The sequence below is a fragment of the Dipodomys spectabilis genome, unplaced genomic scaffold (genome assembly GCF_019054845.1).
Source record: "Dipodomys spectabilis isolate Male_0828 unplaced genomic scaffold, ASM1905484v1 ptg000266l, whole genome shotgun sequence".
In the NCBI taxonomy this organism is placed as follows: domain Eukaryota; kingdom Metazoa; phylum Chordata; class Mammalia; order Rodentia; family Heteromyidae; genus Dipodomys; species Dipodomys spectabilis.
The window spans coordinates 5,112,613-5,137,118 of record NW_024870943.1 but is presented as its reverse complement, the minus strand read 5'-3'; the positions used below and the strand labels follow the sequence as shown (position 1 = coordinate 5,137,118).

The 24,506-nt window shown below is 45.9% G+C and overlaps 1 protein-coding gene and 1 pseudogene across 1 annotated transcript; one reads left to right on the top strand and one right to left on the bottom strand.

The window, feature by feature from the left end:
* The first annotated feature begins 475 nt into the window (after positions 1 to 475).
* LOC122125767 (sulfotransferase 2A1-like) lies at positions 476 to 6,746 on the top strand. The gene is made up of 6 exons (XM_042700368.1): positions 476 to 625; positions 2,478 to 2,689; positions 4,130 to 4,256; positions 4,700 to 4,794; positions 5,868 to 6,045; positions 6,523 to 6,746. Exons 1-6 carry the CDS (start codon positions 490 to 492, stop codon positions 6,633 to 6,635), a joined length of 861 nt encoding a protein of 286 aa, XP_042556302.1. The 5' UTR covers positions 476 to 489; the 3' UTR covers positions 6,636 to 6,746.
* An 8,220-nt stretch (positions 6,747 to 14,966) lies between these two features.
* LOC122125787 lies at positions 14,967 to 22,980 on the bottom strand (annotated as a pseudogene).
* Positions 22,981 to 24,506: the final 1,526 nt, after the last annotated feature.

Sequence of the window (24,506 nt, the reverse complement as noted above, 5' to 3'; positions counted from 1 at the left end):
CCAGAGATCATGGTTGAGATCCCACAGCCGAGAGAGATCCTGGGGGAAACAGGAAGTCACAAGAAAAATGCACCGAGTGTTCTTAGCAATGAGTTTTGGGTGATGTTAGTGAATTGGACATAGGATGTTGGGCCAGAAGTCCAGCCTCCCTCTGTGCAATTGTAGTGATATCTATACCTTTTCCCAAAAGAAAAGATTTGTCAATTTAAGACAAAAACAATAATTTTCCCCCAAGCTTGCTTCACTCTTCTTCCTTATCTAGTTCAGGTTACCTGCTGTGAACTGAAAATCCCACTCCTGAATGATTTTACATTTCAAAATCCCCTGGTGACGGTCACACTGTGTTTGCTTTTACCATCAACTTAGTTTTGCAATGAAACAACAAGTTAATGATTAACTTTATCACCCAGAATGACAACCCAGAGGATACTACACACTGTCCAAGTGGAAGTGGTCTGTGATCTATAACCAGGCACACAAGGCTCCACCATGGCTCAGGACTACATGTGGTACCAGGGCATTCCTTTTCCTTCCAAGTTGTACACCCCTGAATCCATAAAAGCAGCCCATGAGCAGTTTTTGCTGAAGGACGAGGACATCATCATAGTGACCTACCCCAAATCAGGTGAGCAGATGGGGCTGCGGCTCTGTGGGAAAGGCCAGGCCTGTGCCTCCCTCCCTCTAGCCTCCTGCATGGGGCGGTGTAGTAGCTCATTTGTTTCTTTCCCTGCATGGACCAGGATCTCGCCAGCACATTTCACAGGGATTGATATGTGCATGGTGGGCTGGTGAAGGTTCTGGCGCAATGTGGTAGAGTTGAGCCTATGGCAGAATCAGGCATTTGTGACTGTCTGTGGGGCCAGGGGTGAATGATGGAGGGTGAACTCTGCAGAGCTCATAGAAGAATCACATCCAGTTCTTTTTCCCTTTTAAATATTACCCTTTGTTTTATTTTTATTTATTTATTTATTTATTTATTTATTTTGGGTCCGGTCCTGGGGTTTGAACTCTGGGCCTGGGCGCTGTCCCTGAGCTCTTCAGCTGAAGGCTACCGCTCTACCACTGAGCCACCTTCCCAGCCCCTTATCCTTTGTTTTAATGTAATTAATTTATTTAGGTTTATAAAAATGATTTTTCAAGCAGTCTGATGGTGGTTCCTGTCTATAATCCTACTCAGGAGACTGAGGATCTTGGTTCAAAGCCATCTTGGGCAAGAAAGTCCCTGAGACTCTTCTCCCCAATAACCAAATGCAGCTGCGGTTCAAAGTGGTAGAGCACTAGCCTTGAGCAAAGAGCTCAGGGACAGTGCTCAGGCCCCAAGTTCAAGCCCCATGATGGACAAAAAAAAAAACCAACCTAAAAGATGTTTCAGCAGGTGTACCAACAGATTTCAGTGCCACACTGCCCATTTACCAAATGAGGCATCTTGATCAATACCAACTCCTCCGCATACATTTTCTGACGAGTGTTTCACACTATCAGCATGTGTGCATGTGCCAACTACAGCCAGGTGTTGTTAATTGGGGTGGTATTTAATAATGGAGCTAAATTGGAGGCTGGCATATGAGATATGCTGGCTTTCTCAGTCCATGCATAAGGGGGAAAGGTTTTATACTGACATTTTGTTTTATCAATATTAAAAAAAATCTACATCAAGAACTCTTGGCATCGTTCCCCTCTGTCCCCCCAGTTCTGGGGCTTGAGCTCAGGGCCTGGACACTGTCCCTAAGCTTCTTTTGCTCAAGGTAACACTCTAAAACTTGAGCCACAATGTCATGGACATCTTTGAGATAAATGGTAACATTTTTCATTTAGTATATGCCAAACACTTTTCATTTTTGTAAAAATTTTTGTGGTGGGTGCAGTACTGGGATTTAAACTCAGGGCCTTGTACTTGCTGGGCTTGCTTATTCAGCTGGCACTCTACTACTTGAGCCATATCTCCACCACCTCTTCTTGCTCTTATATTTTCATCATTATTAATAAGGTGTTGTACAGAAGGCTTCCCATTTCATAGGCCAGGTACAGAGTACATTTGGCTTTTGAGCACGTGTCCAGGCCCTGAGATCAATAAGAAGAATATTCCTTGTGGGGAGTAGTTGGGAACTGGCAGAACAGGCTGTAATGGGGGGAGGGGGCCTCAAGGGGAGGAGCACCAGGCACTGGGATGGGGCGGAGCCAGCACAGAGTAATCACTGCAAGGAAAATGCACTGAGAATCAGGAGCCAAGAGCAGTGCCAGGGCAGGAGTTCAAGCCTTAGGAGTGGCACATATAAATGTACTTGTGCACACACACACACACACACACACACACACACACACATACACACACACACAAGTATGGACATTACATGATGAAAGATTGTATGCCAGACAAAGTCTATATCGGTAAGGTTTGTGTTAGGTATATTTTACCGTCACGGTCTTTATACAATTCAGAGAGAAATGAGTGACCTTCATTTTCCTTCTGTCTCCAGGAACCAACTGGGTGATTGAGATCCTGTGTCTCATTCACAGCAAGGGGGATCCCGAGTGGATCCGCTCTGTGCCTATCTGGGATCGCTCCCCATGGATCGACACTAAACGTGGATTCCAAACCATAAAAGACAGGAAGGAGGGTCCCCCCCTCATCACCTCCCACCTCCCCATCCAACTCTTCCCCAAGTCTTTCTTCACTTCCAAGGCCAAGGTCAGGGCTCAGTGCTCAATAACTGCTACATCAACGCTTCTTTTTGTGTGTGTGTGCCTGTGCTGGGACTTGAACTCAGGGCCTGGGCCCTGTTCCTGAGCTTTTCTCCTCAAGGTTAGACCTCTGCATCTTGAGCTCAGCTTCTTGGTTTTTTTGGTTATTTGGAGCCTAAATGTCTCGCAGAATCTCCTGCTTGGCTTAGCTTCGAACTGGAATACTCAGATCTCAGCCTCCTGAGTAGCTAGCATGACAGGTATGAGTCACGTTTCCAGGCTCAACTGATGCTTTTGAATCTTGAATTCTGAAACATATAGACCTAGAGATGAGGCCGAGCTGTGTTGGCCTTTAGCAGTTTTCCACGGACCTGAAGTTGTGCTCATCTGCTGAGAGACCTCAGACCCAAGATGCGGACCAGTGCAGATGGGCCCTCACAGAAGACCTGGGTGCCAGAATCTTCAAAACCACCATTTAAGCTCAACCAGAACTCACAAATCTCCTTTATACACAACTGCTTCTCTGTCTGTTCTTTGAGCTTCATTCCATCAAAAGTGAATATGTGCCAGGCACCAGTGGCTCATGACTGTCATCCTAGCTACTCAGGAGGCTGAGATCTGAGGATCACATTTCGAAGCCAGCCCGGGCAGGAAAGTCCGTGAAACTCTTATCTCCAATAAACCACCAGAAAACTGGAAATGGCACTGTAGCTCATGTCCTAGAACGCTAGCGTTGAGCTGAAGAGATGCAGGACAACACCCAGGCCCAGAGATCAAGCCCCACGACCGGAAATAATAAAGCGAATATGTTACCTGTGTACCATGGCTCACACCTGTAATCCTGGCTAGCTGCTTAGGAGGTTGAGATCTGAAGGTTGTAGTTCGAAGTCAGCTCAGGTGTGAAATTCTATGAGACTCCAATTAACCACAAGAAAACCAGAAGTGGGGCTGTGGCTCCAAGTGGTAGGGTGAGCAAAAGAAGCTCAGGGACAGCGCCCAGGACCAGAGTTAAATCCCCATGATCGACCAAGAATAAAGGAAAATGTGAATAAATAAGCCAGACACCAATGGCTAATAGTGGTCACTCTTGTTACTCAGGAGGAGGATGTCTGAGGATTGGAGTTCAAATCCAACCTGGGCAGAAAAGTTCGAAAAACTCTTATCTCCAAAAACCATCACCAACCTGGCAATGGAGCTATGGCTTCAAGTAGTAGAGTGCCAGCTTTGAGAGAAGAAGCCCAGAGACAGTGACCAGTCCATGAGTTCAAGCCTCAGGACAGGCATGAACAACAAAATCAATTAGAGTTCTAATTAAGACAATGAGCAGATAGATGCCTTATCCTTTGAAATGGATCCTATCATATAGAACTTGGATATTTAGAGATCAATTCTTTGAATATGGGAAAGATGTTAATAATTTTTTAGTTTTTGCCTTTCTCCCTTTAAGGTGATCTATGTCATCAGAAATCCGAAGGATGTCCTTGTGTCTGGCTATTATTTCTGGGCTCAAGCAACGTTCTTGAAGAATCCACAGTCTCTGCAGCAGTATTATGAGTGGTTCATTGAAGGAAGCGGTGAGTGGCTTGTGAAGTGAAGTGTGTGTGTGTGTGTGTATCTCTGTGTGTGCACCTGAATGTGTGTGCTGCTCCTGGGGCATGAACTCTGGCCCTGGGCACTTTCCCTTATTTTTCCACTCAAGGCTAGGGCTCTATTGCTGGTGACCCTCAGCTCCACTTCCATATTTTAGTGATTAATTGGGTATAAGCTTCTCAAGGCTTCCTTTCCTTGACTACCTTAAAACAGAGCTTCAGATCTCAGTCTCCTGAGTAGCTCGGATGACAGGCATAAGCTACCAGTACCCAGCTAAATATAATATTTTAATTGGTAAATATGCACAAGATTTTTGCCAGTTATGCCTGGAAGAAGCTGACAGAGACAAGGGGAAACATGTGGAGAATATAGACTACATCTGGACGTCCCAAAGTTGATTACTTGTCTCTCCTTACCCACCCTGCAGTGCCATGCGGGTCATGGTTTGCACATGTCCAGGGCTGGATGTCCATGAGGGAGAGGGAGAATGTGCTGGTGCTCAGTTACGAGGAGCTGAAGAAGGTAACGATCCATTTTCCCTGCACCCCACCCTACTGCCCCCTCACACTGACACACATCTCTCCTCCTTCATAGACCCCATTCCACTGGTCAGACTACACAATACCAGCTACTCAGGAAGATGGCATCTGTGGATTAAAGTTCAAAGCCAGCCTGGGCAGCAAAATCCATGAGACTCTTATTTCCAATGAACCACCAAAGAGCCAGAGTGGAGCTGTGGCTCAAGTGGTAGAGCTAGCCTTGAGCACAAAGGCTCAAGATTGTATGCACACACTGAGTTCAACCATACAACAGACACACACAACTCTCTCTCACACACAGCCATTAACAAAATCTGTGTTGTTCAGAAATCAGCTGTGGTTCACTGTAGTACCTGGTATATTGATCTTCCTGTGGATAACTGTCAAATTATCACTTGATCACTGTCCAAATGCCTTGCTCTAGGTCTGGGACATCTCCAGCCTCTGTGCTCTGGTTGTGCTTGGATCAAATCCTTCCAATCCTCCTTCCTATCCTGCTCTCATTCCTCCCTCCCTCCCTGCGCCAGAGATTGCCAGCATAGAAAGGGAATCCTGGTTTAGGGGGTAAGGATGAGAAACAAAAAGACACAAGACAAAGGACGGGGTGGGGAGGTTTGCAGATCAAGACTGCAGCACCGTTGATTTTTAGTTTCCTCCTATATATACTGTTAGAAGTCAAGAAGTAACATAAGGTTACTATAGTCCACAAAAACAAGGAATCTTTAGGCTTAGTAAAAACAGAGTGCAAAAAACATGACAAGGTCAACTGGTTAAATATAAAACAGACTCTACAGACATCCTAAAACAATCCCGGGCACCTAGTGATTTTTAAGTAATCCAGTTCTTTGTATGTCCCTTAGAGCAAGCACAAGGATTCAGATGACCTTTCCTGTTGAGCTGTACCTCCGGCTCCCTACATCCCCGGTCCCAGCTCAGCCTCTGACACACGAGTCTGTCTTGGAGTTTGGCTGTCTGTCTCTTCTTGTCCTCCCTCCAAAGCTCCCTCCTCCTGAGAGCCGCTTTGTGTTCTCCTTGTCCTGCTTTTCCTTCTTTCAGGACAGGAGGAGCACTGTGGAGAAGATCTGTCAGTTCCTGGGGAAGAAGTTGAACCCCGAAGAGCTGGAGTTGGTCTTGGAGAACAGCTCCTTCCAGGCCATGAAGGAAAACACAATGTCCAATTACAGCCTGCTGAGAGGGGAACACTTTTCTCCTGGATTCTTCATTACCAGGAAAGGTGTGGAATCGCTCACTGTGGTTTAAACATCTGTCAGAGATCAGGAAGGGAATTCTTGACACATTATTGTTTCATGAGTATGGCTTTATCTTTGTTTTTTGTTTTTTTTTTGTTTATAATGTGTGTTAGTCCTGTACACATGGGCTTGTGCGCATGCATGTACACACACAAATGTAAGGGAACACCACAACAATGCCACACATTGACACTCAAGTGCACGCCACAGATGGGTCGGCACACACCCTTACACACCCACATGTGTACACACATGTGCACTCATGAAGGCGCAGGTACATATTCATAAGTGTACACACACACACACACACACACACACACACACAGTTCTTGACAATTCTACCCTCTGAGCTCCAGGGTCCTCCACAGTTGCACAGCAGGGATGGGACATGGAGGGAGCTATAGGCTGGGCCCTCTGTGTGCTGGCCCCCTCTGATTGCAGCATTTCTCCCTGGCTTCCAGGCATAACAGGGGACTGGAAGAACCACTTCACCGTAGCCCAGGCTGAAGCCTTTGAGAAAATATTCCAGGAGAAGATGGCCGGACTTCCTACAGAGCTGTTCCTATGGGACTAAGTCCAGACTTCTGCCTGTGTCTGTGGAGACGAAGATTTGTGTCTCCCTGGGGTCAGGGCACAGAGCTGTCACTTGATTCTGATGGTTAGAATGTTCACGCTGTACATTTGATTCCTTGCTCGATACAAATCTCCATAGTGTCACCCTTGCATTTATAGCACCGCAGCTATTCGGAAATCTTTCAAAGCTAGGCACCAATGGTTATCGACATTTCTCAGAAGGCTGAGAAATGAGGACCCAGGGTCAAAGCCAACCAGTCAGGAAAGTCTGTGAGACTGTTATCTTCAATGAATCAGCATGCACGCGCATGCACTCATACTCACACACACACATCATTCCACTGATGTTACTTTAAGTGTTTGTTGCTTCACAAACTTGGCCAGGCTCGGACAAAGAAAGGAAGTCTGAGAAACTCTCCCTGGCCCCAGGACCCTGAGAAGCTATGGAGATCCATGACACCAGGGTCATAGTTGAGAGTGGAGAGAGATCCTGGGGTCAACAGAGGAAATTGGAAGAAAAACGCATTGCGTCTTCTGGGCAATGAGTTTTGGGTGATATTAGAAGATTGGTCTTAGGGCCTTGAATCATAAGTCCAGTCTCCCCCCTATGCAATCGTGATGTACACGCCAATTCTCAAAAATAAAAAAATTTTAAAGTTAAAACCACTTAAAAAATGCTGCTCTTAAGCCTGCTTCCTTGTATTTCCTCTTGTAGTTCAGGTTCCTGCCACGAACTGAAAATCAGATGAGCAGAGATTGGCCTTGAATCAGTTCACAGTGGCCCAAAATAAACCACATTGCGTTTTTCTTTATCATTACACGCGTTTCATAACCAAATGGAACAAGTCAATGATTGGTCACCACCCAGTTTGAGAACCCAACTCCGCCACTCTCTCCACAATGGCAGGGGCCTGCTAACAGAGCCAGGCACACAGGGCTCTGCCATGGAGTCTCAGCAGACTGACCTGCTTGGGAGCCGTGGGCAGGGATGGAAGGCACCTCGTGTGTGTGTGTGTGTGTGTGTGTGTGTGTGTGTGTGTGTGTGTGTGTGTGTGTGTGCCATGGCTCAGACCTTGCGCTTGGACTTCTGCTCTGTTTTGCAAATGATGGATTTGGGCTAACTTGGTGTGGAAGGCACTCAGCTTGCGTTTTTTTTATTGTGAGAATACTGTACAGAGGGGGTTACAATTACACGGGCAAGATAACGAGTACATTTCTTATCAAGCATTGTGGCCTCCTCGTTGTTTCCCCATCAGCTTGGGTTCTGTGAGGGCCCGCAGATCATTTTGTCCTGGTCAGAGTTGTTGGTGCCGCCCTTGGTGACCTGCCTGACATGGGCAAAGGTAGCTCCACCAGAAAAGAGAATTATTTGGAAAGCCACGTCCTGGCTCCACAGTGCTCTCTCTTTGAGGCTATAAAGAGACAGGACTTATTGGTCAGTTACACCCTGGTGAAGGTGACAGGGACCAGAGCGATCAGTGCTGAGACCACCATGCAGATCGGGAATGGTGGAGACTTTTCACACTGCCCCACTGTTCCCCCTGCAGTGCTGTACAGATCATGGTTAGATCACATCCGGGGCTGGATGTCCATGAGGGAAAGAACGTGCTGGTCCTCAGTTATGAGCAGATGAAAAAGGTAATGTTTGATTTTACCTGCACCCCACCACAGGCCTCTTCACTCCTTCTGCCATCTCCCCTATTTCTCCAGTATCTTCTGGGTGGGTGGGTGGATGTGTTCTGTGCGTGCGGGCGCGTGACAGTCTGGAGGCTTGATCTCACGGCCTGGGCATGGTCCATGAGCTTTTTTGCTCACAGATACTGCTGTATCACTTGATCCACAGCTCCAGTTCCAATGTGATGTTTGTTTGGTGGAGTCTCTCAGACTTTTCTCCCCAAGTTGCTTTTGAACTATGATCCTTAGAACTCAGCCTCCTGAGTAACTAGTGTAACAGGTGTAAGCCACTCTTGCCTGGCTTATTTCTTCCTTTTTTATTTCAGTTTAGTTTTTGGTCAGTCATTGGGATTGAAATGCAGGCCTGGGCTTGTTTTGTTTCAGGCTGGGCTCTACCACTGTGAGCTACAGTGCTCTTCCAGTTTTCAGGTGACTTGGAGATAAGAGTCTCATAAGCTTTCATGCCCAGGCTGGCTTTGAACTCTGACCCTCAGATCTCACTTACCTTGGCCTTGGAAGTGAAGAAAGACTTGGGGAAGAGTTGCATAGGGAGGTGGAAGGAGAGGAGGGGGGGCCCTCCTTCCTGTCCTTAATGATTTTGGATCCATGTTCAGTCTCCATCCATGGGGAGCGATCCTAGATGGGCTCAGACCGGATCCACTCAGAATCCCCCTTGCTGTGAATGAGACACAGGATCTCAACCACCCAGTTGGTTCCTGGAGACAGAAGATAATGGGACTGACACTCATTTCTATCTGAATTGCATACAAATCTTGATGGTAAAATATATATAACATAAACCTTACCAATATAAACTTTGTCTAGCACACAATCTTTAGTCACACAGGGCCAGAATGTGTGTGTGTGTGTGTGTGTGTGTGTGTGTGTGTGTGTGTGTGTGTGGTTCAAAGAGCTTGATCTCCAAGCTTGGGGCTATCCTTGAGTTTTTCTGCCCAAGGTTGGTGTTCTACCACTTGAGTCACAGCTCTATCTCCTGCTTTTTGGTTGTTGATTGCCAAGTCTGTCTTCGAACTGCAATCCTCAGATCTCAGACTCCTGAGCATGAGCCACAGAGTCTGGCTCACCACAGCACCTTAACATCTTATAAATCTATGCCATCCACATGTGCATAGTTGGCTCTGTCTCCTGTCCAGGCCCCCACAGCTCTCCTGTCTCTTCTAGGTTGTGGTGGCTGTGGGCTTTGCACATGGTACAAGTCACACACCGTCTGTCTTCTCATGATGGCCTGCCTTTGTGTGCTTCCAGTTGCATTGGTAATCAGCATCACTCTCCATTTATTCCCAGAGCCTATTGGGGTTAAGCAGCGAGTCTCTGTGGATAGTTGGGATGGATCCACCCCGTGGCTGTTCCTGAAATCCCTACACTGCTCCTGGCTCCTGATTCTCAGTGCATTTCCTTGCAGTGTGTGCTCTGTGCTGGCTCTGCCCCATCCTGGTGCTTCTCCCCTGGCCGCCCCCATTAGGGCCTGTTCTGCTACTGCCTTGTATTTGCTGGAAGTTTCCAGTTCCCAACTACTGCCTGAAGAGAATATTTGGGTTTTTTTTTTTTGTGCCAGTCCTGGGGCTTGGTCTGCACACTTTCCAAAAACAAATGTGCTTAATACTTGACTTGTGTAAAACACCTAAATAATAACAAATAAAATTATATGAACAAAAAAGAGGTCCTGGAGATATGGCTCAAGTGGTAGATTGCTAGCTGAATAGGCAAGCCAAGAAAGTAGAAAGCCCTGAGTTCAAATCCCAGTACTGCCTCCCACAGAAATAAATGAACAGTTACTCCTTCAATGTTTAGCATGCACTAAAAGAAAAGCATTACACTTTATTTGAAAGGTGTCCATGAATGCTAGATATAGAACTTTAAAAATATTGAGAAAACTAAAATACCAGAATAAAAAACTTTTCCATGTATCTAGGGACAGAGTAAGCCAACATGTCTTCGTATGCTAGCTTCCAATGTAGCTATACGATTAAACACAGCCTCAATGAAAACCACCTCGACTGAGTTGGCATGTGCACACAGGACAATAGTCTGAAACGTTTGTTCTACAATGTATGTGGAGGGGTGACATCGGTCAAGATGCCTCCTGAGAAATGGGCAGAGTGGCATTGGAATCCTTTGGTACAGCTACTGTGGGGTTTGAACTCAGGGTCAAGGTGCCATCCCTGAGCTCTTCTGCTCAAGGCTAGCTCTCTACCATTTTGAGCCCCAGCACCACCTCCCATTTTCTGGAGGTTAATGGAAGATTGGAGTCCCACAGCCTTTCTTGCCTAGGCTGGTTTGGAACTGTGATCTTCAGATCTTAACCATTTGCAGCTGTGAGCCACCTCATACAATTGGAAAGATCATTAAAAAAAAACCCTAAATAAATTAATCACATGGAAACAAAATTTTAAATTTAAAAAGGAAAAACTGACATGAAAATACGTCATTTCTGCCCAACTAAGGATATAGTTACTAAACTAAAAAGACAGCCAACCAACTGGGAAAAGATCTTTTCCAGGAATACATCAGGGAATGGCCTAATAGCCAATAACATACAACGAGCTCAAGGCAATTAAGGAGAGACTACTCAGAAGAAGAGGTAAGAAGAGTAAAGAAGCACATGCGAAAATGCTCAGCTTCCCTATCCTGAAAGAACATGGGAATCAAAACCATCCTGAGATGCCATCTCATGCCAGTTAGACTGGCCAACATTTTGAATTCTAACAACAACTAATGTTGGCAGGGATATGGGGGAAAGAAACCCTCCGGCACCACCAGTGGGAATGTAAACTAGTACAACCACTCTGGAGAGCAGTCTGGAGATTCCTCAAAAACTAAACATAGATCTTCCTTATGACCCAGCCATACCACTCCCAGGCACATACCCTGAGCATCATAAGCCAGGATACGACAAGGACCCCTGCACATCTATGCTCATCGCCATTTACAATAGATAAGAGTGGGAAACAGCCCAGATGCCCCACATAGATGTGTAGCTATGTGCAATGCAATTTTACCCAGCCGTTAGAAAGAATAAAATTATGTAACTAGCAAGGAAATGGATGGGACCACAACAAATCATGTTGAGTGAGGGAAGCCAAGATCAGAGAGACAAATGACACATGATCTCCATGGTATGCAGAAGTTAGATCGAAAACATCAGGAATATGTCAGTTTGCACAGCATTCTAGATACTCCGGTACAGTGAGATCAAAAGAGCTCTAGGAGAGAATCACAAAGCCCCTATTCGTATGAATATAAAATGATATGCATTCTGAAACAAACCCTAAAGATATGGGAACAAAGGCCTTTTTTTCAAATGTGGCTTTTCTTTTTGTGATGGCTCTGTATTCTTTACCGTATGTATTCACGCGCATCTATTGGATGGTAGGGAAAGGGTAGAGAGAACCAGAGCACAAATGATGAAAAAGTACAGTGGTGGAGTGCACTGGACACTATGAAAGTGAGCTGTGCAACTCAGGGGTGGACAGGGGAGGGAGGGAATGGGAGAGAACGAGGGAACAGAAGATGCTGTGTGAAAGGAAAGGTATTTATTACCTGATGTAGGTAAGTGTAACCCGGCTGTATATCACCTCTCTAACAATAAAGTAAATTAGAAAAAAAAAATAAAGGGGAAAAACTGGAAGTGATTCTTCTAGGAGATCAGCAGTCTTCTTCCTCTGTCACTCAACCCCCCAGCCCCAGACAGTCACAGATACCTAATTCTGCCATAGGCCCAACTCTACTGCATTTCTCCAACACCTTCACTGACACACCACACACACAGGAATCCCTGTGAAGTGGGCTGGTGAGAGATCCTCTTCTCGGAAGGGAAAGAAACAAATGAGATACTATACCGTCCCCCCATGGGAGGCTGGGGGGAGTAGGGCATGTAGCTGCGGCCTGTCTGCTCACCTGATTTGGTGTAGGTTACCGTGATGATTTCCTCGTCCTTCAGCACCAGCTTCTCGTGGGCTGCTTTTATGATTTCAGGGTTGTAACCCACGGCAGGGAAAGGAATGCCATGGTACCATAAATAGTCGTGAGCCATGGAGGAGCCCTGTGTGCCTGGCTCTTGGTCATAGATCACTGGTACTGCCACCGGGGAGAAGGTGGCAGAGTCTGGGTTTTTCATTCTGGGTGGTGAAGGCCATCGTTAACGTTTTTCATTTCATTTGGAAACAAATTTGATGATAAAAAAAAATGCAATGCGAATGTCATGGAGTATTTTTATTGGGCAACTGTGAACTCCTTCAAGGGCGATCTGTGCTCATCAGATTGTCAGTTCTTGGCAGGGAACCTGAACTACAAGAGGAAATAGAAGGAAGCAGGCTTGGGAGCAAGGTTATTTTTAATTTGGAAATTTACAAATAACTAATTTTGGAGATAGGTGTAGATATCTCAAAAATGGTCAAGAGTGAGGTCTGGACTTCTGGCTTACGGTCCTAGGTTCAATCTACTCATATCACACAAAAGCTATTGGCAAGAGCACTCAAGGCATTTTTCTTTTTTCTTTTTGTCGGAAATGGGGCTTGAACTCTGAGCCTAGGCACTATCCCTCAGGTCTTCAGCTCAAGGCTCACGTCTACCACTTGAGCCACAGTGCCACTTCTGGTTTTCTGGTGGTTTATTGGAGATAAGAGTCTGGGATTAGCTCCATGGGAACAGCTCCAAGGAAGTCCTACCACTTCTCCCAGAGTATTTTCTCCAAGGATTTTTTCTGGGCTGTGATGAAGTGGTTCTTCCATTTCCTGGCAATGCCTGGCGGCTGAAGAGAAATGCTGAGATCAGATGAGGCCCAGCGCACCAAAGACCCAGCCCCACCTGACTCCCCATCTTGGTACTTCCACAGCCACTGGGTCTCAGAGGTAAGAATTGCTGAGAAATGTGGGGGGGGTGGGGTGGGTGTGGGTGTGGGTGTGTGTGCGCGCGCACGTGTGCATGCACCAGTACTGAGCCTGAACATTGGGACTGAGCTTTTATGCTGAAGGCTACCATCAAATTAGAGGTAAGAGGCTCACATTCTTTTCCTGCCTGTCCTGGCTTTGAAGTTGATCCTTTAGATCTCAGTTTCCTGAGTAGCTGGTATTACCGGGGTGAGTTCTTAGCCTGCCAAGAACTTTACTAGAATCTCAGTGAATTCAATGGTGGATTTGGTATTGTTCAGGCCTCAAATCACTGAGGACTATCTTTTGAGAGAAGAGACAAAACTGAAGACGGAAAACCAAGGCTATGGGATCAGGGGTATGCATTAGGACAGGCAATGAAGAAACAGGAAAACGCAAAGAAATAAAAGTGGAACACACACACACACACACACACACACACACACACATGTCGCGGACCGGGTTCTGTCAGGACGACGGAGGACACCTAAGGGAGGAACCTGGAATAGGATGGGGAGATGGCAAACAGACAACTCACACACAAGAGGAGTGGATGCTGAGTGCTGAGTGCAATTTAATGCAGAGGATAACAAACTTTTATAACAGAAGTCTCCATGAGAAAGGGCAAAAGGTTACACAATCTTGCTGCATGGCTTCATTTTTAGGTGGTCACCAGCTGATCGCCTGATAGGCACTTGTTTCCGGCTTATCTCTAAGAAATACAACGATTACGATGTTTGTCCCCAATTAACCATTACCTATCTTTACAGAGGCCTTAACTTTCCCAAATAGATCTTTCCTGTTTCTTCTTTAATAGTAAACCTCAAGGAGACCTGGATCTAGCAATTCTCTAGGTCTAGCAATTCTCTTAGTAAATAGCAGGAAATTCTTTCTCCTAAGTAATTATCTCAGCAATTGCCATACATTCTTTCTGTTCTAGCTGAGCCTACAGCTTCTTGTAAGTCCCTTACAAACAATTCCTTCTGCTGAACTGACTTTGTGAAACCCCCAATACTTTTATATTTACTTATAACTTATCTCCTAGCCTCCATAAGAGGTGTTTCAGGGTAGCACTTAACTCTGGTGAGTTAGTCATATTTTTAAGACACTCATCAGATATTGGAGTCGTCAACACTCTTAAGAAAGAGCTTTGAATAAGGGAACGTTGACAATGAGCAAGTACAAAGAGCAGTAGAAGCAGTAAAAGATTAATAGGCACTCTTATGCAGTGAAGAAAGGCAGAAACACATCTTTTCCCAGGGGTTTTTCCAGCCTTTTCCCAGGAGTAGGCCTCTTAGAAGCCCTATTCTCCGAGGTAGACTTCGGTGAAGTCCCAAAACTTGGAGATAGGTTTCTGTAAAGCCCCATTCTCTGAGGTAGACTTCGGTGAAGTCCCAAAACTCAGAGATAGGTCTCGAAGCCCCTATCATGGTCTGATAGATGGTTTCCCATGCTAAGCAGACTCTACTGGGGTCGGTGTGGCACACACACACACCACTGGGCCACTATGAAAATACCAAATCTAAGACACACAGGCCTAGCAGAAAGAGGATTTCACTGTAACCCTGAAACCTAAAATTTCATGAAGGGAAATCTCTGGATAATAGAGACATAGGTAATAATTTTCTGCCTAGGGCTATCAAGCCTCTGCCAATGAGAAATGGAACAAATAAATGAGTGTGCCTGCATAAAATTGAAAAAAAAAGTTTCTGCCCTCCAAAAACTCAAAGCAAACAACAACAAGAAGAAAGCAATATCACTTTGAGGAGTAATTTCACAATTCTTTTAGTTTGAGAATTGGCGTTGACATCATGATTGCAAAGCGGGGAGACTGGGCTTCTGACTCAAAGCCCTAAGACCAGTCTGCTAATATCACCCAGAACTCATTGCCCAGAGCATGCAACGCGGTTTTCTTCCAATGTCCTCCGTTGACACCAGGCTCTCTCTCCACTCTAGGATCTCAGCCATGACCCTGGTATTATGGATCCCCATAGCTTCTCAGGCTCCTGGTGGCAGAGAGAGATTCTCAGGCTTCCTTTCTTTGTCCTAGCCTGGCCAAGTTTGTGAAGCAACAAACACTTAAAGTAACATCAGTGGAATGATGTGTGTGTGTGTGTGTGTGTGTGTGTAAGTGTGTACACGAGTGCATACACATGCATGCTGAATCATTCAAGATAACAGTCTCACTGACTTTCCTGACTGGTTGGCTTTGACCCTGGGTCCTCATTTCTCAGCCTTCTGAGTAATGTAGGTAACCATTGGTGACTGGCTTTGAAAGATTTCCGAATAGCTGCGGTGCTATAAATGCAAGGGTGACACCATGGAGATTTGTATCAAGCAAGGAATCAAATGTACAGCGTGAACATTTTAACATCAGAATCAAGTGACAGCTCCATGCCCTGACCCCAAGAAGACACAAATCCTCTTCTCCATAGACATAGGGAGAAGTCTGGACTTAGTCCCATAGGAACAGCTCTGTAGGAAGTCCCGCCATCTTCTCCTGGAATATTTTCTCAAAGGCTTCAGCCTGGGCTACGGTGAAGTGGTTCTTCCAGTCCCCTGTTATGCCTGGAAGCCAGGGAGAAACGCAGCAATCAGAGGGGGCCAGCACACAGAGGGCCCAGCCTATGGCTCCCTCCCGGTCCCATCCCTGCTGTGCAACTGTGGAGGACCCTGCAGCTCAGAGAGAATTGTCAAGAACTGTGTGTGTGTGTGTGTGTGTGTGTGTGTGTGTGTGTATACACTCATGCATGTGTGCCTGTGCCTGCATGAGTGCAATGTGTGTACACATGTGGGTGTGTAAGGGTGTGTGCCTACCCATGTGTGGCGTGCACATGAGTGTCAGTGTGTGGTGTTGTTGTGGTGTTCCCTTACATTTGTGTGTGTGCATGCATGCGCACATGGCCATGTGTACAGGTGCAGGTGGGTGTGCCATTCCTGGGCCTGGGGGCTATCTCTGAGCTTTTTTCCTCAAGGCTGGTACTCTGACATTTGTGTCACAACTCCACTTCTGGCTTTTTGCTGGTGAATTGCAGATAAGACTCTCATAGAATTTTCCTGCCTGTGGGGCTTTGGACCATGAGCCTCAGATTCCAACTCCCTGAGTAGCTGGGATGACAGGCATGAGCCATTGGCACGAGCCCAAGCAAGAACTTCACCAGAATATCAGTGAATTCAATGATGGATTTGATGTTGTCCAGCCTTAAAAACAATGAGGAAAATGCCTCCATAGAGAGAACTAAACAAGACAGAACCGGGGAGGGGGGGGGCGGGCAGGGACATGCTGGGAGTGTGGCTTAGTGGTAGAGTGCTTGCCTAGCATGCATAAAGCCCAGGGTTTGATTCCTCAGTACCACATACACAGAAAAAGCCGGAAGTGGCTGTAGCTCAAGTGGTAGAGTGCTAGCCTTGAGAAAAAAAAAATGAGAAAAAGAAGCTGAGGGACAGTGCTCAGGCCATGAGTTCAAGCCCCAGGACTGGCAAAAAAGAAAAAGAAAGAAAGAAAGAAAGAAAGGAAGGAAGGAAGGAAGGAAGGAAGGAAGGAAGGAAGGAAGGAAGGAAGGAAGGAAGGAAGGAAGGAAGGAAGAATGGAAGGAAGAGAAAAGAAAAAAAAGAAAAAGCAAAGAACAACAGGATTCCAAGATCAGGGAGATGCATTAGAACAGGCAATGGCCAAACAGGAAAACAGAAGTGCAAATGTTGCACAATACAGCTAAACAGAAACACAGGCAACAGTGAAGACAGCAAAGTTAAGAAACACTGGCCTAGCAGAAACAGAGGATTTCAATGTAGTAATGGAATAAAAAAAAGCTATTCTGATATGAAGAAATAAAAATGACTAATAAATACATAAAACTCATTGGGTCCTGGTGGCTTACACCTGTTATCCTGGCATGTCAAAAGGTTGAGATTGGAGGGTCAGGTTTGAAGGGAAGACTGTGAGACTCTATCTCCAAGGTACCATGCAAAAGCCAGAAATGGAGTATGGCTCAAGTGCTATAGCACCAGCCTCCAAAATTAAAAAAAAAAAATAAACACTACCCAAGCCCTGAGTTCAAGTCCTAGGACTAACACACATTAAAAACAAAAAAAAAAAACAAAGATAAAGCCATACTCATGAAACAATAATCTGTCAAGAATTCCCTTCCTGATCTCTGACAGATGTTTAAACCACAGTGAGCCATTAAACACCTTTCCTGAAAATTAAGCATCCAGGAGAAAAGTAATCCCCTCTCAGCAAGCTGAAATTGGACATTGTGTTTTTCTTCATGGCCTGGAAGGAGCTGTTCTCCAAGACTAACTCCAGCTCTTCTGGGTTCAACTTCTTCCCCAGGAACTGACAGATCTTCTCCACAGTGCTCCTCCTGTCCTGCAAGAAGGAAAAGCAGGACAAGGAGAACACAGAGCGGCTCTCGGGAGGAGGGAGCTTTGGAGGGAGGACAAGAAGAGACAGACAGAAAACTCCAAGACAGACTGGTGTGTCAGAGGCTGAGCTGGGAGCAGGGATGTAGGGAGCCATAGGTACAGCTCAATAGGAAAGGCCATCTGAACCCTTGTGCTTGCTCTAAGGGACATAAAAAGAACTGGCTTACTTAAAAATCACTAGGTGCCCGGGATTGTTTTAGGATGTCTGTAGAGTCTGTTTTATATTTAACCAGTTGACCTTGTCATGTTTTTTTGCACTCTGTTTTTACTAAGCCTAAAGATTCCTTGTCTTTGTGGACTATAGTAACCTTATGCTACTTCTTGACTTCTAACAGTATATATAGGAGGAAACTAAAAATCAACGGTGCTACAGTCTTGATCTGCAAACCTCCCAACCCCATCCTTTGGCTTGTGTCTTTTTTTTCTCATCCTCGACCCCTAAATCAGGATTCCCTTTCATTGCCGGCAGGCTCTGGCACAGGGAGGGAGGAAGGGATGAGAGCAGGATAGGAAGGAGGACTAGAAGGATTTGATCCAAGCACAACCAGAGCACAGAGGCTGGAGATGTCCCAGACCTAGAGCAAGGCATTTGGACAGTGATCAAGTGATAATTTGACAGTTGTCCACAGGAGGATCAATACACCAGGTACTAGAGTGAACCACAGCTGATTTCTGAACAACACAGATTTTGTTAATGGCTGTGTGTGAGAGAGAGTTGTGTGTGTCTGTTGTATGGTTGAACTCAGTGTGTGCAGACTATCTTGAGCCTTTGTGCTCAAGGCTAGCTCTACCACTTGAGCCACAGCTCCACTCTGGCTCTTTGGTGGTTCATTGGAAATAAGAGTCTCATGGACTTTGCTGCCCAGGCTGGCTTTGAACTGTAATCCACAGATGCCATCTTCCTGAGTAGCTGGTATTGTGTAGTCTGAGCAGTGGAATGGGGTCTATGAAGGAGGAGAGATGTGTGTCAGTGTGAGGGGGCAGAGGGTCGGGTGCAGGGAAAATGAATCGTTACCTTCTTCAGCTCCTCGTAACTGAGCACCAGCACATTCTCCCTCTCCCTCATGGACATCCAGCCCTGGACATGTGCAAACCATTACCCGTACGGCACTGCAGGGTGGGTAAGGAGAGACACGTAATCAACTTTGGGACGTCCAGATGTAGTCTATATTCTCCACATGTTTCCCCTTGTCTCTGTCAGCTTCTTCCAGGCATAACTGGCAAAAATCTTGTGCATATTTACCAATTAAAATATTATATTTAGCTGGGCACTGGTAGCTTATGCCTGTCATCCGAGCTAGTCAGGAGACTGAGATCTGAAGCTCTGTTTTAAGGTAGTCAAGGAAAGGAAGCCTTGAGAAGCTTATACCCAATTAATCACTAAAATATGGAAGTGGAGCTGAGGGTCACCAGCAATAGAGCCCTAGCCTTGAGTGGAAAAATAAGGGAAAGTGCCCAGGGCCAGAGTTCATGCCCCAGGACCAGCACACACATTCAGGTGCACACACAGAGATACACACACACACACACACACACACACACACACACACACTTCACTTCACAAACCACTCACGACTTCCTTCAATGAACCACTCATAATACTGCTGCAGAGACTGTGGATTCTTCAAGAACGTTGCTTGAGCCAAGAAATAATAGCCAGACACAAGGACATCCTTCGGATTTCTGATGACATAGATCACCTTAAAGGGAGAAAGGCAAAAACTAGAAAATTATTAACATCTTTCCCATATTCAAGGCCTTGATCTCTCCATATCCAAGTTCTATATGATAGGATCCATATCAAAGGATAAGCCATCTATCTGCTCATTGTCTTAATTAGAGCTCTGATTGATTTTGTTGTTCATGCCTGTCCTGAGGCTTGAACTCATGGACTGGTCACTGTCTCTGGGCTTGTTCTCTCAAAGCTGGCACTCTACTACTTGAAGCCATAGCTCCATTGCCAGGTTGGTGATGGTTCTTGGAGATAAGAGTTTTTCGAACTTTTCTGCCCAGGTTGGATTTGAACTCCAATCCTCAGACATCCTCCTCCTGAGTAACAAGAGTGACCACTATTAGCCATTGGTGTCTGGCTTATTTATTCACATTTTCCTTTATTCTTGGTCGATCATGGGGATTTAACTCTGGTCCTGGGCGCTGTCCCTGAGCTTCTTTTGCTCACCCTACCACTTGGAGCCACAGCCCCACTTCTGTTGTTCTTGTGGTTAATTGGAGTCTCATAGAATTTCACACCTGAGCTGACTTCGAACTACAACCTTCAGATCTCAACCTCCTAAGCAGCTAGCCAGGATTACAGGTGTGAGCCATGGTACACAGGTAACATATTCGCTTTATTATTTCCGGTCGTGGGGCTTGATCTCTGGGCCTGGGTGTTGTCCTGCAGCTCTTCAGCCCAACGCTAGCGCTCTAGGAGATGAGCTACAGTGCCATTTCCATTTTTCTGGTGGTTTATTGGAGATAAGAGTTTCACGGACTTTTTGCCCGAGCTGGCTTCGAAATGTGATCCTCAGATCTCAGCCTCCTGAGTAGCTAGGATGACAGTCATGAGCCACTGGGGCGTGGGACGTATTCACTTTTGATGGAATGAAGCTCAAAGAACAGACAGGCAAGCAATTGTGTATAAAGAAGGTTTGTGAGTTCTGGTTGAGCTTAAATGGTGGTTTTGAAGATTCTGGCACCCAGGTCATCTGTGAGGGCCCATCTGCACTGGTCCGCACCTTGGGTCTGAGGTCTCTCAGCAGATGAGCACAACTTCAGGGCCATGGAAAACTGCTAAAGGCCAACACAGCTTGGCCTCATCTCCAGGTCTATATGTTTCAGAATTCAAGATTCAAAAGCATCAGATGAGCCTGGAAACCTGACTCATACCTGTCATGCTAGCTACTTAGGAGGCTGAGATCTGAGTATTCCAGTTCAAAGCTAAGCCAAGCAGGAGATTCTGCGAGACATTTAGCCTCCAAATAACCAACAACAATCAAGAAGCTGAGCTCAATACGCAGAGCTCTAACCTTGAGCAGAAAAGCTCAGGAACAGGGCCCAGGCCCTGAGTTCAAGTCCCAGCACAGGCACACACACAAAAAAAGAAGCATTGATGTAGCAGTTATTGAGCACTGAGCCCTGACCTTGGCCTTGGAAGTGAAGAAAGACTTGGGGAAGAGTTGGATGGGGAGGTGGGAGGTGATCAGTGGGGGACCCTCCTTCCTGTCTTTTATGATTTGGAATCCAACTTCAGTCTCGATCCATGGGGAGTGATCCCAGATAGGCACAGAGCGGATCCACTCGGGATCCCCCTTGCTGTGAATGAGACACAGGATCTCAATCACCCAGTTGGTTCCTGGAGACAGAAGGAAAATGAAGGTCACTCATTTCTATCTGAATTGTATAAAGACCGTGACGGTAAAATATACCTAACACAAACCTTACCGATATAGACTTCGTGTGGGATACAATCTTTGATCATGTAATGTCCATATTCGTGTGTGTGTGCGTGTGTGTGTGTGTGTGTGTGTGTGTGTGTGAACATGTACATTTATATGTGCCGCTCCTAGGGCTTGAACTCCTGCCCCGGCACTGCTCCTGGCTCCTGATTCTCAGTGCATTTTCCTTGCAGTGAGTACTCCTTGCTGGCTCCGCCCCATCCCAGTGCCTGGTGCTCCTCCCCTCGAGGCCCCCTCCCCCATTACAGCCTGTTCTGCCAGTTCCCAACTACTGCCCACAAGGAATATTCCTCTTATTGATCTCAGGGCCTGGACACTTGCTCAAAAGCCAAATGTACTCTGTACCTGGCCTATGAAATGGGAAGCCTTCTGTACAACACCTTATTAATAATGATGAAAATATAAGAGCAAGAAGAGGTGGTGGAGATATGGCTCAAGTAGTAGAGTGCCAGCTGAATAAGCAAGCCAAGCAAGTACAAGGCCCTGAGTTTAAATCCCAGTACTGCACCCACCACAAAAATTTTACAAAAATGAAAAGTGTTTGGCATATACTAAATGAAAAATGTTACCATTTATCTCAAAGATGTCCATGACATTGTGGCTCAAGTTTTAGAGTGTTACCTTGAGCAAAAGAAGCTTAGGGACAGTGTCCAGGCCCTGAGCTCAAGCCCCAGAACTGGGGGGACAGAGGGGAACGATGTCAACGAGTTCTTGATGTAGAATTTTTTTAATATTGATAAAACAAAATGTCAGTATAAAACCTTTCCCCCGTATGCATGGACTGAGAAAGCCAGCATATCTCATATGCCAGCTTCCAATTTAGCTCCATTATTAAATACCACCCCAATTAACAACACCTGGCTGTAGTTGGCACATGCACACATGCTGATAGTGTGAAACACTCGTCAGAAAATGTATGCGGAGGAGTTGGTATTGATCAAGATGCCTCATTTGGTAAATGGGCAGCGTGGCACTGAAATCTGTTGGTACACCTGCTGAAACATCGTTTAGGTTGTTTTTTTTTTTTTGTCCATCATGGGGCTTGAACTTGGGGCCTGAGCACTGTCCCTGAGCTCTTTGCTCAAGGCTAGTGCTCTACCACTTTGAACCGCAGCTGCATTTGGTTATTGGGGAGAAGAGTCTCACGGACTTTCTTGCCCAAGATGGCTTTGAACCAAGATCCTCAGTCTCCTGAGTAGGATTATAGACAGGAACCACCATCAGACAGCTTGAAAAATCATTTTTATAAACCAAAATAAATTAGTTACATTAAAACAAAGGATAAGGGGCTGGGAAGGTGGCTCAGTGGTAGAGCGCTAGCCTTCAGCTGAAGAGCTGAGGGACAGCGCCCAGGCCCAGATTTCAAGCCCCACAACCGGACCCAAAATAAATAAATAAATAAATAAATAAAAATAAAACAAAGGGTAATATTTAAAAGGGGAAAAGAACTGGATGTGATTCTTCTATGAGCTCTGCAGAGTTCACCCTCCATTATTTACCCCTGGCCCCACAGACAGTCACAAATGCCTGATTCTGCCATAGGCTCAACTCTATCACATTGTGCCAGTACCTTCACCAGCCCACCATGCACATATCAATCCCTGTGAAATGTGCTGGCGAGATCCTGGTCCATGCAGGGAAAGAAACAAATGAGCTACTACACCGCCCCATGCAGGAGGCTAGAGGGAGGGAGGCACAGGCCTGGCCTTTCCCACAGAGCCGCAGCCCCATCTGCTCACCTGATTTGGGGTAGGTCACTATGATGATGTCCTCGTCCTTCAGCAAAAACTGCTCGTGGGCTGCTTTTATGGATTCAGGGGTGTACACCTTGGAAGGAAAAGGAATGCCCTGGTACCACATGTAGTCCTGAGCCATGGTGGAGCCTTGTGTGCCTGGTTATAGATCACAGACCACTTCCACTTGGACAGGTGGTAGTATCCTCTGTGTTGTCATTCTGGGTGATAAAGTTAATCATTAACTTGTTGTTTCATTGCAAAACTAAGTTGAAGGTAAAGGCAAACACAGTGTGATCCTCACCAGGGGATTTTGAAATGTAAAATCATTCAGGAGCAGGATTTCCACTTCACGGCAGGGAACCTGAACTAGATAAGGAAGAAGAAGGAAGCAAGCTTGGGGGCAAATTATTGTTTTTGTCTTAAATTGACAAATCTTTTCTTTTGGGAATAGATATAGATATCACTACAATTGCACAGAGGGAGGCTGGACTTCTGGCCCAACGTCCTAAGTCCAATTCACTAACTTCACCCAAAAGTCATTGCTAAGAACACTCGGTGCATTTTTCTTGTGACTTCTTGTTTCCCCCAGGATCTCTCTCGGCTGTGGGATCTCAACCACGATCTCTGGTGTCATGGATCTCCGTGTCTCCTCAGGCTCCTGAGGACAGAGAGAGTTTCTCAGACTTCCTTTCTTTGTGCTGACCTTGCAGGTTTGAGCAATACCAAATACTTCTGTAACATCACTGGGATGGTGTGTGCTGTGTGCATGTACCAAAATGCATGTGTGGGTTTGTATCTGTGTGTGTGTGTTCACACCACAGAAGTCCATTCCTGTGAGGGTCAGGAGCAAATAAATCTAGGTAGCATTAACCCCAGGCAACTGTGTGCATTGTGCCTGGTGTGGGCAGGCAGGGCAGTAGGGACCTCAGTCTGGAGGACAAAGGCTCCTGGTCTGACTGAGCCATGAGCACCAGGTGTTTATTCACTGCACAGCATTCAGTCAGGCCACAGACACCGGGTCACATGACTCTGAAGCCACACAGTCTCACTCTGGTGTGTGTGTATATATATATATATGTATATATATATATTTCCCCCTAGTTCTGGAGCGTGAACTCAGGACTATGGCTTTGCACTCAAGGCTGGTGCTCTACCACTTTAGCCACAGCTCCACTTCTGACAGTTGTCTTGATTCATTTGAGATACCAGTCTTCTGGCTTTTATTCCCTGGGATGGCTTCAAACCTTGATTCCCCAGACCTCCAGCCTCCTGAGTAGCTAGGATTACAGACATGAGCCACTGGTGCCTGACTCCAAAGACAGTTGTTAATCTTAAACTCTAAAAACAAAAACAAAAAAACCAAAAAGAGCCCTCAAGCCTATTTCCTTGTATTTCCTCTGGTAGTTGAGATTCCCTACCATGAACTAATGTCAGAAGGGACAGATCGCCCTTGAATAATTTCACAGTTGCCCTTTGTGTTGTTTTTTTAATCATCAAATCACTTTCATAACAAAATGAAACAAGTTAATGATTGGCTTCAGTCAGTGGTGTCACCACCTCGCCAGTGCCAGTGGCCTGGGACCAAGAGCCAGGCACACAGGGCTCCGCCATGGCTCAGGACTACATGTTGTACCAAGGCATTCGTGGTACCAGGGCATTCCTTTCCCTGCTGTGGGTTTTAACTTTGAAGTCA